The following is a 13,994-nucleotide window of genomic DNA, read 5'->3' as shown; positions in this document are numbered from 1 at the left end:
TGCCACCCATAACAGAAGTACTGCAAGCTAAAATGTACTTGAAATGACATGTATGAGTCTATTATCAACAGGGATTTGAGCATTTTCTCCTCAAGACACATAGGGGATGTCCTCCCTGCAAACCCAGGTTTAGTGAGCACTTCTCAGCAAACACAAAGGATACAGTCCAGCTCCCTCCCTACCCTCTGGGTCAGCTTCACAGCTCATGAAGCTGTACAGTAGTAACTAGGCTTTAATTTCTGTCACCAAGCAGAACATGCTGCTGAAATGGAATCATAGAAGCATGGAATGGTTTAGGTTAGACCTTAAAGACCATAATCGTGTATATATATATATAAAGGTGTCAGGTATATATATACCCCTATGCTAGAAGATACCAGAAATTAATTTTGTTTTTAAGGTTTTCCCGCTGGTACTCATGACAGTTTGCGGGGTCAGAGTCCCTCTACAGTAGAACTTGGTGAGGAGCACAGTGATGTCCCCAGGTCAGCTGCAGTCAGACCACCTGGACACAACCTGGGGCATTTTCAGGTTAAATGCTGCAGGGATCAGCTCAGGTGCTGTGTTCACATTCACACATTGGACTTTACGACTACAGTATTGTCTTACATATTATCAGAGAACACCTGCTTTTGTGTGCTCATGGATGCATGTCTCTTCGTACAAAATCTTTCTCATGCATGTTGTGGCTGTCGTTTTACTTATCTTTCCTCTGTTATAAAAACACTAAATTTTTTCCCATGTCTAAGTACAATTCTCTACTATCAAGGAACTTTATTATTCACTCACAAAAATTCTTCAAAGACTCTGTTTGGTTGTCATTTACAATGTAGAATAGACATAGAAATATATGTTAATGGAAGAAAGGCTGAGCAAGTGAAAGGGCAAAGGGGGAAAGAAATTAAGCAGTTTGGTGTTCCCTAGCACTTTCTTGACACAGAACACATGTAACTATCACAGAGAAACAAGAAGAAAACACACGCAATTAGCTGTGTACTTATTGCCATTTTGGCGATTTCCAAATTGTTAAAGACTGCTGCTCAAAACCTCTGCAGAGGTAAATGCTGGGAGAATGTGCTGATGGTTCTAGCTGCTCAAAGACTCCAGCTATTAAAATCATATTCAAACTTTATCCAGAAGCAAGAAACACCAGGCAATTCTTCGAAGGTGAAGGGAGGGATTCAGTCCATGTAATAAAGCCACTGTGGTTTTTCTAGGGAGATAACTGAGGACAGGCATCAATCAGCTCATGAAGCAATTGCAGTAGAGGGTAACTGATGTCAGGTATGTTAGGTGCTGTGACCTGAGCCTTATTCTGCAAGTTTCTGATTTAGTAACTTACAAGCATATTTTGAAACATACGGGCCCGTGTCTTGGCTAACCCATGCTGATTTAACAGCAATTCACGTACCTCCTATAAAATCAGAGAGTCAGTGTGTCCAGTGCCCCCCAGGCAGAGACTACTGGAGAGAGAAATCAAAGGTGGCTGTCAAAAATTTAGATGTAGGGTTAAAAAGGGGAAGAAGGGGTTTTGCATGCAAAATTCCCACAATATTCCTCATGTATAGTCATCAGGTTTTGCAGACACTTTTAAATGGAAATCCTGCTCATCCTAGACATGAGAATACAGCATTTGGTGTGAGGAAAAGGCTGCTGGACTTTAAATAGTAACGCAATTAGAGGACCTAGTTTCTATTCCCAGTGCTGTACGTGTGCATATTCATCTGATCAGAATAGTTTATTCATAAAAATTGTAAATTCTTCTAGACAGAGATGGTTTTGTGCCATGTGCCAGTGGTATACATGGTTTTGTTGGGGATGTAGAAAGGTTCAGAGGAGAGTACAAGGGATCGAAGAAAGAAACGGGGAAGGGAAGAGATTAATAAAATAAAGGTGATCTTGTTGAGGGTGAAGGGCCTTAAACTATTAAAGTGTCATGTGTTTGTTTTATTGCAGTGTTTACATACTCCGAAAATGGCACAGAACACTTTGGAGAAGAACCAAAAAGCATACATTCCCCGGTATGGGCATATATTTTGTGAGAAAGCAATGGGAAAGGGAAGTCATATGAAAAGCTTGTTTTGATGGATAGCTGAGGACCTTGGGTAGGACTGCTGGGGCATTATTCTGGAGAAGCATCAACATCTGACTGTCATGTTCTTATACCATTCCTGGGTCACTGGCCACAGTTAGAAGAAATATACGGGACTGGATGGCTCTTTGGTTTACCCATTATGGTCCCATTTACGTTCTTCTGTTTGTTTCAAATTGATATTGGGAATACAAAAGATCCAGTGGGGAGTCCAGGTCATTACAATAGAAATGCATTCACATCAAAATCACAGGTTTGATTTGGAAAATAATTTGGGGTTTGGTTTAGGTGCTTTTTTTTCTCCAGATTACCAGTGGAGAAATGGATGAGAGAGAGTAGCCAGTCTTCTCTGTGGGAAGCCCCATGAAAGCAGCTTTCTGTTTAAGAAAGTAATTTTCCCACCCTGTTTTTAGGCCTGTGCACTTTACAATTCTAGCTCCATCCATAACGAGGGCTGTATAACAGACACCTTATATGATGCCAGTAATATATTACTGGGTTTGTAGGAGTCATACATTAACAAACATCAAAAGGCAGACCCATTTTTAAGATCCCACCCAAAAGACCAACTTGTGCAGACTTCTGCTTGTGTTCTTTGGTAGCCTGGAATTTGTTCTTGGGGTTCAAATAATCTTATTTCTAAATGTAAACTGTCTTAGTCACTCACAGTGTATCTGGGTGATAGTCCTCCAAGGTGCAAAAGCAATGAGATGATTTCTTGGAAGATCAGGCCGTGGTTCCTCAGTCTCTAACAAAGTGAACCAAATTCCTGTACAGAACAGATATTTACATTTTCTCTTTCTTTCTTTTTTTAAAGGGACCATTTTATAAAAGCACGTTACAACTGAACACCTATGTTGCCTTGTACAAATTTGTACCACAAGAAAATGAAGACTTGGAGATGAGGTAAAGCCCCAAAATGCTTATTCGTTGATCTAACCCATTTAAATTGCGGCTCATATGGCTGTATATGACTTCGGAGGGAGGGAGGGTTCATTCTAACCTTTGTAATAAACATCTTTTATAGAGTTATCCACTTATAGATACAAAGATATTCTCACAGGTAAAAGGCGGTGAGCAACTTCGTTGGCAAGAACACAGTAGATAAGAAGTTTCAAAAACACTAATGTCACTTTAGGAGCAAGATAGCTTTCAGCTAGGAAATATTCATTTTTCCATTGCTTTGTTTTTTCAACTGGAACTTTTCAACTAGGAATTCCTTACCAGTTCTCATGCTAGTGCTGAACATTTTACCGGCCCTGTTTTATTTTCCCTCACATTCAGATTATGTCTGAGAAAAGAGAACAAAGTCCAGCTGCTGGATAGCAGTGTTTTCAAATGAGAAAGATGCATTCTGATCTTTGCAAAATAACCTTATTAATTATAATTTTTAACACTTCCTTCCTCAGTTCTGTATCAGTTTCTAGCACTGCAAGGTCTAATCCAAGCCCACTGAAGTTAAAGGACATCTTTTCTTTTAGTACAATTAGTTTGATTCATGCTACTTATATTTTGCATGGTCTTCCTAGAGCTCATTTCATGAAATGTGTCGGCTCTCTTCTAGGCATACCATATATCCAAATAATCATGCACATGCCACATGATTTAGGGAAATGCCAGATAAATGTCCTTCTCATCACCATCTCCTTCACTGAAAGCCTTTTTCCTGCTCCCAGCTGTTGCTTCCCATCTCTCTGTAACTAATAGGTGGAATTACAAGCTTCCTTATCCTGTTTTCCTGGCATTTCCTGATCATTATTTTAGGAATGTCAGCTCCTCCAGAAAAAAACACAGGGTATGGTGACCTTCAGTGCAACTTGCCAGCTATTCTGCTTTAGGTATTCCACTGTACATCCTGCTCCTTTAGAGGTGTATCCCAGCTTGTGCATTTGTTCCATGAAGAGTAACACCGCTCAGACAAGCCTGCGCTAGTCTACGAGTCCATCCAGAAAACACATAATTTTCAAAATTCTCCTGTTACTCATATTAAGGGTAAAGGCAACCTGTGGTCCACAGAACCTGGACTATCATGACTAACAGGCTTTTTCCAGAGACACCAACCAGGTTTTAGACTAGTGTTACTCAGCTAGCATTGTTTGTCACATGGCCAGAAATTCAGCAGTATATGGATTAACACTGTTTCATAAAGGATGTCAAATAGCTAGTAATGTTGTTTGGTCACTGCAGAGCCAAGCGGGATTGAGTTTAGTTGCATGAATTTTCATTTAACCTAGTTGAGTTGCTGGAGATGGGTTCAGCATAGCAATGTTGTCAAGACTGAGAAACACTGTCCTGGGAACTCAAGTCAGGGACCAGCCAGACACTGATCAGCCCTAACATAACAAAGGCAATTAGCAGGGAAAGAAGCTGAGCTGGGAAGAGTTAGAGCAGATTTCTGGAGATCTCAGCTCTGAGGGGATGCAGTGGGTGACATATTACTGCAACAGAGAAGTGCCAGTCCTGGTTTCAGCAGCAATTGTTTCTTGCCACAGCCATCATTTCTTCCTCAACCGCAGAACAAGCCAGTCAAATTTTCCAAAGCTCTGGTGTAAGTAACGTAGGAAATTCCAGAATATGCATATTCTAAAAGATGGCCTTCGTTTACAATAAGTAGAGAGTCCTGGAGACAGGACCTCGAGTTTCAGACACTTCAGTGATGAATGGAATGGAATGGAATGGAATGGAATGGAATGGAATGGAATGGAAATTTTGGAAAGGATCTATAATGATCATCAGTTGTTGTCTGGCCACTTAAGGACTGATGAGCACCTATCTTGCCACCTACTGAAATCTAGAGCACTGATATAGAGCAGGCAACTTATCCAGAGTTGTGATTTACAGAAGAAAAAGATGAGACTTGAGAGTGATTTCAACCATGAGTATTTTTAACCATAAGTGATTTCAACCAAGGAAGTAGCCTTCTCTCAGGGATTAGCAGCCTACATCTAGGAAACAAGAGTAACATAGGTACAGCTGGAACTTCTATTTTAAATTCTTTTTGGAGACTAGAGACATCTATGTTAGCCCTGTGTGAAAAAAATACCAGAAAGCAAAATCTGCAAGTCTTTCATTTAAAAACATTAATGCTCAGACCACTGACATGGAGAGACTTTAGGTTCCGTTGCTATCTTTCTCTGTCAGCCAAATAAATTTGTATTTTCTAAGGTATTTTTCTAACAACCAGGCTAGAAGGGTATTTGGATGATGTGGCTTTCTAAATCTGTCTTGTTGCAAGTGTTGTTCCTTGCAGTGTAAGGGTTTTGATGGCGTTACAGGCTAGTCATTTTGAAGTGGCAAGATGGGCTCCCTCAAAACCTCTTTAAGTGGTTTATATTAAATATTAACTGGAATAAGGGACTCAGATGTCTTTGCCTATAGAAGAAATCTTCACCACTGCAATACCAAGTTGCCCTTTTTCTCTAGCTTCCTTTCTCACCTCAGCAACATTTAGTTATTGCAAACACATTGGAACAGCTTCCCAAAGAGGGCTTGAGGAAAATCCTAGGCTGTTCCCCTACTGAAAATGCCTTTCTGTGAAATCTGGAAAACTCTGGTTCAGATCACACAGTGTTAGGAAACTAGATGCCTGTTTCTTAGGCAGCAATGATAACCACTGGGCAAGGGGACCAAAGAGGCCCAGCACCACCACCCCCTTCAGCTGCATCCCAGACGGTCCACAGCTTCTATGCGTGCTCTGACAGAGCCCATTAAATTGGTCCCATTATCCAGCACATGCTCCAGATGCATTTGCAAGACCTTGTGCTGATACCTCAGCAATACAGTGAACCTAACAGGAAATGCAAGGAAAGCCAAGAAATTAGGGGTCAACCCTTAATTTTATTAAGATCAAAGAACACCTCTTATCAAGCAGACAGAGCTTTCTGAGGTTAATACATTTAGAAATAGGCTGCCGTTTACTTTCTACAATGCAGCACTATTATAATTACATAATAACGTTGATGAAGTGCCACCAGTGGGGGTAAGGAGGTCAAATAACTGTTCAACTACCTGCACAAAATCAGTTCAGCACATTTCGCTATTAGCATTGCCAGCCAAATTATTCTCCTAGCTCTGCTTTGGAACTAGTCAGCTGGAGGCTGATACTTAGCAATTACAACCCTATACCACACATTATAAAGGTAAATATGTCCCATTCAAACCGAAAAAAGACACTCCTGGGCAGAATTGTATCCCTGCTGACTAATTGCCTTTGTCAGTTAATTAGAACTATTTTCCTGCTGCCTTCCTTCTGCAATCACAGCTTGAAAACACAGATGATAAAGTGGTGTGTCCCAACAATGTGAAATGTCTTGACATAACAATGCCTGTAACAAATAGGACTGGTATTTTAAACAGTTTCTTATTAAACAAGAAGCAAAAAATCCAGTTCACAAATATTGTCTCAAAATACATATCTAGCCTCAATATACACACTCACTTTCTGCACTACCATGTATGATTTAAGGAAACTTTGCTACCTCATTGAGTTGACCTGCAGTGAACGCTCAGATAAAATGACCAAGGAAGGACCACCTTCCTATGAGAAGATAATTGTGGAAGCTCATGCAGCGTAATGATTAGGAGTCATCTTAACCTACTTTTTCTTTTCTAATTACAGGCCAGGGGATATGATCACTCTCCTGGAAGATTCCAATGAAGACTGGTGGAAGGTATGTGTTAATTATTTTATATTTATCTGTTTTCTTTCCAAAGGGAAAAATAAGTTATTTTCAACACTGAACTTGTATTAAAGCTACAGGTGCTAATACCTATCAATATGTTTTCTCCACAGGGGAAAATTGATGACAGAACTGGATTTTTTCCTGCTAACTTCGTTCAAAGAGTGCAACATGATGAGAAGATTTACAGGTGTATCAGGACATTCATCGGCTGCAAGGAACAGGGACAGATAACTCTAAAAGAGAACCAGGTAAGTTCCCTTGTACCAGATCCCCACTGGACTTGAGCATCCGGCATTCTGACCAAGGACTTGAGGAAAAGTTGTGTAAGAGGAACACAGGCAGATGATGCTTACTGTAATTTCACTACAGCGTTTCCTATTTGTATGGTAATAGTGTCTAGTAGCCAGTTAAGAGCAGTGTTGGTCTTGTGCAAATGCATACCCCCTGCCTAAGGTATCCTAAAGAGGGGAAAAATACCACCAAAGCAGAGAATAATGAGAGATATGTGCACCCTTTGTGCCATGCACGAGGGCAAAGCTTGCGGAAATGGTAGTGTGGGAATATGGCATGCCACCATGAAGGAACGGTCAAGGTCTGCATCCCTTCTCATCAGCAGACATACCAGATCCTCCCTGTTAGAGTGGCTGCTGCTGCTGCAAACAATGAAGGCCCAGTTTCTTGTCTCATTTCTCACAAAACCACATTTTCCAAGTGGGAATGTCTGGCAGCTTCATCTAAACACAAGAACTTTTTATTGTCCCTGTTTCATAATAGACTCACAAGGGAGCTTGCCATCAGGAGCTCGTCATCATCTCTGGTAGGGTAGAAGGTAAAGAGAGGGGTGAATCCATCCTGTCTGTCTACTGCTTCCTCCTTTCTAACAAACTTATTCAGCCCTATCTCAAGCCCGTGTAAATGCTGAGGTTGAAGGTGAACGTTGTCTCATCCTCACTCCATTGGGGAGAGACTTCAGAGGAAGAAAGAAATAAATATTTGGTGTAAAACAGGGGTCAGACTGAACAAACACACAAATGCAAAGACACGAGAGGAAAGGAGTACAGCCAACAGATCCCACTCCACCCTCTCACAAATTATGCAAAAAGCTACATTCAAGTAGCTTCAAGGCCATATTCATTTCCAGGAGGGACAGTCACAGTGAGGCCACAGTCACTCATCTGCTTCCCACTGCCCCTCCATAAAGGTTTGAGCGCCCCCATAACAGCCCCCAGTGAGAGCTGGCAGCCTGCACAGGGCCAGCGCGTAGCAGTGAGCTGGTTTTAACCATGACAAGCAGCAGCGTGGGGAGAGGAGCACAGGAACTCCCAAACCCAGACTGCAAGATGTGTGCTCACCATGGAGATCATTGCCTGAATGGCACCATTCTTATGGTTTGTTTTGGTTTAGCCTTCACTGTGAAACAGCTCTTATTGTGAAAAACCATTTAATTGTTATTGGGAATTTTTTACTTCAAAATCTTATTTTATATTTCCAAAGCCACTTTTTTTTTACTTTTTCCATCCATTTCTTCTATTTTCCATCCTTTTTTTCCCTGACGTTTTCTGTGCAAAAGAGAGAGAGGGATGCAATAAGGAAAGCATAAAAAGATGTCATCTGAATGAGACTTCTGGGGAAAGTCTGTTGGTTTTTTTTTTGTTTGGGTTTTTTTTTTTTTATTTGAGGATTTCTGTGGGATGTAACCAGCTATTTTAGTTGTCTCTGAGCAGAGTGTCCAGACTGCTGTGAGCACAATATATGTACAATGTGCAAAGCACTGGCTTGTTCCAGATTACCAAGGAGGGGAGATCATTCATTGCTACCAGTTCCTGTCAAGTCTCACTTTAGCTAGAAAAACTCATTAACTGGTCTAATAAATTCCTGTGACTATAGTAAGGCAAATTGTCTCCATTTTATAAGGTTAAATTCAATGGGTCAGATCCTGCAGGGTCTAACAAGAGTCCAGAACCAGTCTGACAATGAAAACAAGGATGATATGCCAACAGGAAAATTATCCAATTACAGTAATATGAATTTTCAGTATATTGCTTGATACCATCCATGGTTTATACTGCAGGTCTCTATCCCCTTTGTGCCTTATGGAAACATTCCCAGGTAGGGAGTCTTTTCTTGTAAGGCAAAAGGCAATACATTCACATCAACAAAGCCACAGAAATACCTTAAGAAAAGCCATTTCAGGCAAGCAGAGTTATTTTCAAAGATTGAAGCACAGTGGCTGAGGGCTTTCTCTGGAATTACTTGTCCATTTCATGCCCTGGGAATAACATTTTGAGTTTCAGCTTCATGCAAACCTTTCTGGCAAAGCTAATACTCAAGGAGAGGACTGATGGAAAACCAACACAATTTCCTCACCCATCTTGAGCAATACGCACAAGCTAGTCTTCACAAAGGATCCCTGGAAAATTTCATTATGAAATATAAAACCCAGCCTTGGGGAGGAAAAGTGTACTGCTTCAGAGACATCAGCATCTTGGAGTTCAAGGTTCACTGACAGATTTGTGGGTCCTGAAACAAATTTAGATGATGACTGAGCACCACAGGGCTCAATTAGAAATCTGTTGGGGGGAGGAAGAATTAGCCCCTGACATCAGTAAAGCAAGATTATTAAGAGGGAAGCCAAAACCAGACAATTTCTGTGGCTTTCCCCTATTTTAAGCTGTCTCATACACAATACTGACTGCATAATTTCCAGCTCTCATTGATTGTACCATCATTTGGATATATAAAATTTCTCCAGACAGTAATTTCTGCTCTAGCCTACCCAAATTCATTGCCACACATTTTCAAATACTTCTTTGCTTGATTACAGGTTCTGATTTGACCTCTTTTCACAAAAGAAAAGTCACTGTTTTGAAAAGATATATGAAATAGATCATGGATGTTTGAAAAAGCATCTATTGAAATGCCTCTAACATTTTCTGTCATCCTTACTTTTAAAGAAGTCATAATAATCTACTGTTTAAATGTCTGGTTTTACTCTTTTTATAATATCCTATTTAAATAAAGGAAATAACCTCTTAAAAAAAAAAAAAAACAACAACAAAAACTACTCACACCCTTCACCGTCAACCTCTCTGACATCTACAGTCACACAAATACAAACCACTTTAGAACTGGGCTTTTTGTGATTAAATAACACAATTGATTTAAAATTACACAAGTGATCTTGTGCAATAGAAATCACTCCAGACCACAACATTTGTAACAAGACTGGCAATTGGAAACTCTCTGCCTCATCCAAATGTGGACGAAGAGTTTATGTAAAGGTCACTGCAACAGATCCATTTTGCAATGAAAGTGCTTCATAAATGTCACTGATGTAAACTAGCGCTGTTACTGAAAGCATCTCCCAGACAGCTTCTGGGGTGACTGCAAATGGGCCACCGCTGTTGTGATGGCCACAACCTCTGAACCCGAGCCATCAGCTTTGCTGTCCCCTTGGCACCACAGCTCAGGGGACAAACTTCCTGCCTACCCAAACACCCGGTCACTTGAATTTCAAAAAGTGACTTTTAGGCACATGTACATTAGTAGCAATGTGCTGATCTGATCCAACCACCCCAGAAGAGTCTGGCGATGCCTCTAAACAAGTCCATGAGGTTAGGCTTAACAAGGCAGGGTTGTGACCCAGGTCTCCTCCCCCAGGGTTTCAACCTGTTTTCTAGTCTTCTTTCACCTCACTGCCTAGGAGCTACTTTACATCCTTACATTTTTCATCCTGGTATACTCTAAAAGGAGTTGAGCTTCTAAGAGCATGACTTTGAATATCAGTTGCGTAACAGTGACTTGCATTCGGACCGCATCTCTTAAAACACAAACCTAGTGCAGGAAGTGATGTCGCAGTTGGTTCATGTGCTCCCCAGCTACAACTGCTGCACTTCCCAGCTAGGCTTAAGAGGAAAAGGGTCTTTTTCCCAGCTATCTGTGATTTTCATTGATGTCAGTCTTGCTGAACAGGGGTGGGTGTCCTCATTCATTCAGAGATACTGAGTGGCACACAAGTTTTGCAAGAGTTCAAAACACGGGCACAGCCCATTATGCATCCAGTTTAGCTCAGGTCATCTTTAAAACCCTAAATAAGTACAAATTTGTTGTACACAAAATAAGCTGTTGTTCTCAGTCCAAAAGCTAGTGCAACATCATCATTTGCACTATGGTTGAATGGATATGAAAAAATGAACTCATCGTTTCCATCCACAGAGCTCACGTAGGCAACACCTTTAGTGCACAGTGAGCAGCAGACATAGAAACTCAGTGTCCCTTGGCTGTCATTCTTGCTGACAAACAGAAAACTTGAGCTTTCAAACCTCTTGACTTGGCACTGCCTGCAGACTCCAGGACAGATATTGAAACTGTACTGTCCTCATAACTAAATTCCTACTTCATCAGGACTAGTCTGTGGATGACAGATAGGTTAAATACATATATGGGAGAGAGAAGATAAGCAAAACACAGCTGCAGAAAATTAGAGCAAGTTCAAAGTTACTCCTGGACAAAGAGAATTTGCCACTTGAGCCTAAATTCAAAGCACAGGACTTAGAAGAACAGAAGAGTACGAATGACCATGCAGCTTAAAGGATCATTTCCTAATTGCTCATCTACCCCCATCTGCTTGGGGCTGACTGATGGACAACAAATCCTGGAGGGCAGATGTTGACAAGTTCAGACAACAGTCAGGATCCCAACAGTTCTTTGTCTTACTTTTAGTGTTGTTTTGATTTTTTTTTTTTAACAAAATTAGTTGAAAGTATGGAGAAGTGACTTTATAATATTAGACCTCACTTACCGCAATTTCTGAACATCTTTTGATGACTGGGAAATAGCCTGAGCTGTGGTTTCTTACCCTGTGGTTTACTCCACTACTAATCTTTTGAGCCAGGGCACAGGAAAAAAGTTAAGCAAGAAATTCAGCATGGCTGGTGAACAGTGCAGACCTGCTGCAGGTCCCTTCTGGAGATCTGACTGCTTTTGGGGTTTCTTTGGCCCATGCAGAAAGCTAGAGTTCTTGCAGACATCTTTAGTTAGACGGAAAGCACAGTGATGGAGTCAGGCATTCCTTTTAACCAGCCAGGTCTATTTATAGAGAAGCTGCAAAGACTTATTTTCCCACACAGCAGCAAGGATAAACCAAGAAGGGGCATCTTTCAACCAAGGTGCTCTTTCCTACTCTTGGAACTGTGCCTTGCTCGTCCATCCTTGGATGCTCCTTTGTAGGCTTTTTCTCCCATCGTTTAAGTTTTCATAGTCTTTCTCAGAGACACAGACCAGCATTTAGCAGTACTCGTAAACACCTTTCTGTGTACATCTTCTTTACACCTCTCTGTTTTGAACGGTGATGTAACTGCAAAAGGGGCAGCTGCTGTGCTGGGGATCCATGACACAAATGAGCTTGGATCTTTTGCAGCAATACCTAGAAACGGCATGAATGCTACACCGCTTCCACGCTTTCCATGTGATTTAGCCCAAACAACAATACATTATTTTTTTAAATTGCACACTCTTTTGGAGTGCTCAGTCATTCTGCCCCAGGGATCCAATTCAGTTAGTGTTAAGTGGGTAGCTTCAGTAAGAAAATTCATGAGTCCATTTGCTTTCAAAAACTTTGTTTGGAGGTACAGAGATGCACCTGATCATTTCCTAACACTGGAGGTAGCAAATATGAAGCAGCTTCACCTCCTTCTTTTGACCTTTCATTTCCATCTGGCAGCATAAGTGCTGCTAGTAAACTTTATGCATTGACAACAGGAGGGCACGCTGGCCAGAATTCAGGTGTGGTATTTAGGTGTCACCATACAACCCATAAGTGTCATGCTGAAATGCATTTAGCCAGGAACATTTTCAAGCCATTTTTGTTCATCCCCTACCCTCTGAATTATTGTAATTAAACACTGTAAATACCTATCAGACAAAGCCTTTGTGAGTGTTAGCCCAGACAAAGGGCTTTAAATACCTGGCACTGACATCATAAGGAATCAGTGAGTTGGTCTCAATAGGATCATCAGTTTTATGGCTATTTATTAATCTTGTTTGATTAGTTGGAAAATGGCTTTCAAATGGCTCAACCATTACCAAACATATGTCAGGATGGGCCCCAAAATGGAAATACCTGAGACCACAATGGTCTTCAGGAAATGTAAACCTTTGCCATGATGTAATATTTACACTATTGTAAAGACCATATGGTTTCACCATAATTGCCTCCATTTGGAGTAAGTGTTATGCAAACACACTCACAGAGCTGGGTTCAGATCAAATACTTTGGTGTCCACAACAAGCACAGGCACCTGTAGGTGTAAGAGCTGAGTAAATCAGATAACACACTACCCATCTGAGAAGTACCTGGACCTCATTAGACATGCAAAAGGGATTATGCTTGCATTCAGATTAGCTTCTACAAGTGACCCACCTTTGCACCGTTACTACTTTTCACCTTCAACTGCTGAGGGAGCCAGCTAGCTCATGATCTGAAATACTCAATCCTCTCCTACACAGACAACTCCATCACAATCATTACAGTAAGCTGAAGTCATAATTCCAGTTTCAAAATCTTTGATCCAACCCAAAGTTCTTAATGATTTTAGTGTTCCTCCTGTGGCACTTCAGAGGCAGTGGGAAAGGTAAGCCTCTACATGTGCGAGTTTGAGTTTTTTATCCAACAGTGACAGTCTAAAAGGGATTGTTCTACTTATAGAATTAACTAGCAGGATGTCTAACCTACCTGATAAATAGCCTGGAATAATTTGTTGCTTGATCATGGCAAAGAGTTTATTATTTTCCTATTTTCTTTGCATTCAGATTTGTGTGACTTCTGAAAAGGAACATGATGGCTTTATCAAAGTATACAGTGGTAAGAAGAAAGGTTTTGTCCCCATAGATGTCTTAGAAAACATCTGATTTCAACAGCCCGCTTGCTGCAGTAGGAGCCCTTTGTTGGCAATGCTTGTCTGCCTCATCTCACACTGTGTCAACCCAGATGGGCTGTCTTGCAGATGTTCAGGGAAATAGTGAGAAAACTGCAACTACAAGGAGAAAAAGACATTTTGACTGCCACAGCAACACTAAGGAATAAAAAAAGTGCAATGTTTGAAAGAAGATACAGTCAGAAACGACTAGGGAAAAGAGGGGTCCTTGGATACTAACAGGAATAAGGTAAGGTAGCAAAAAACACCAATCTGGGCTGATTTCTGGTGCAAGATGGCTGTTAT

At 40.9% G+C, this 13,994-nt stretch overlaps 1 protein-coding gene across 1 annotated transcript; it reads left to right on the top strand.

Moving 5' to 3' along the window:
• Positions 1-1,956: 1,956 nt before the first annotated feature.
• On the top strand, positions 1,957-13,683 carry LOC104508407 (SH3 and cysteine-rich domain-containing protein-like; the record flags this gene model as incomplete). Its single annotated transcript, XM_010150019.1, has 5 exons — positions 1,957-2,021; positions 2,910-2,998; positions 6,711-6,762; positions 6,885-7,022; positions 13,585-13,683. Coding segments are annotated over 5 exons (443 nt in total), but the record flags the coding sequence as incomplete, so codon positions are not given.
• Between the last annotated feature and the right edge of the window lie 311 nt (positions 13,684-13,994).

This window comes from Eurypyga helias, unplaced genomic scaffold (assembly GCF_000690775.1).
Source record: "Eurypyga helias isolate BGI_N326 unplaced genomic scaffold, ASM69077v1 scaffold51244, whole genome shotgun sequence".
In the NCBI taxonomy this organism is placed as follows: Eukaryota; Metazoa; Chordata; class Aves; order Eurypygiformes; family Eurypygidae; genus Eurypyga; species Eurypyga helias.
Note: the sequence above shows the minus strand (reverse complement) of the source record. Positions and strands in the feature narration are given on the sequence as shown.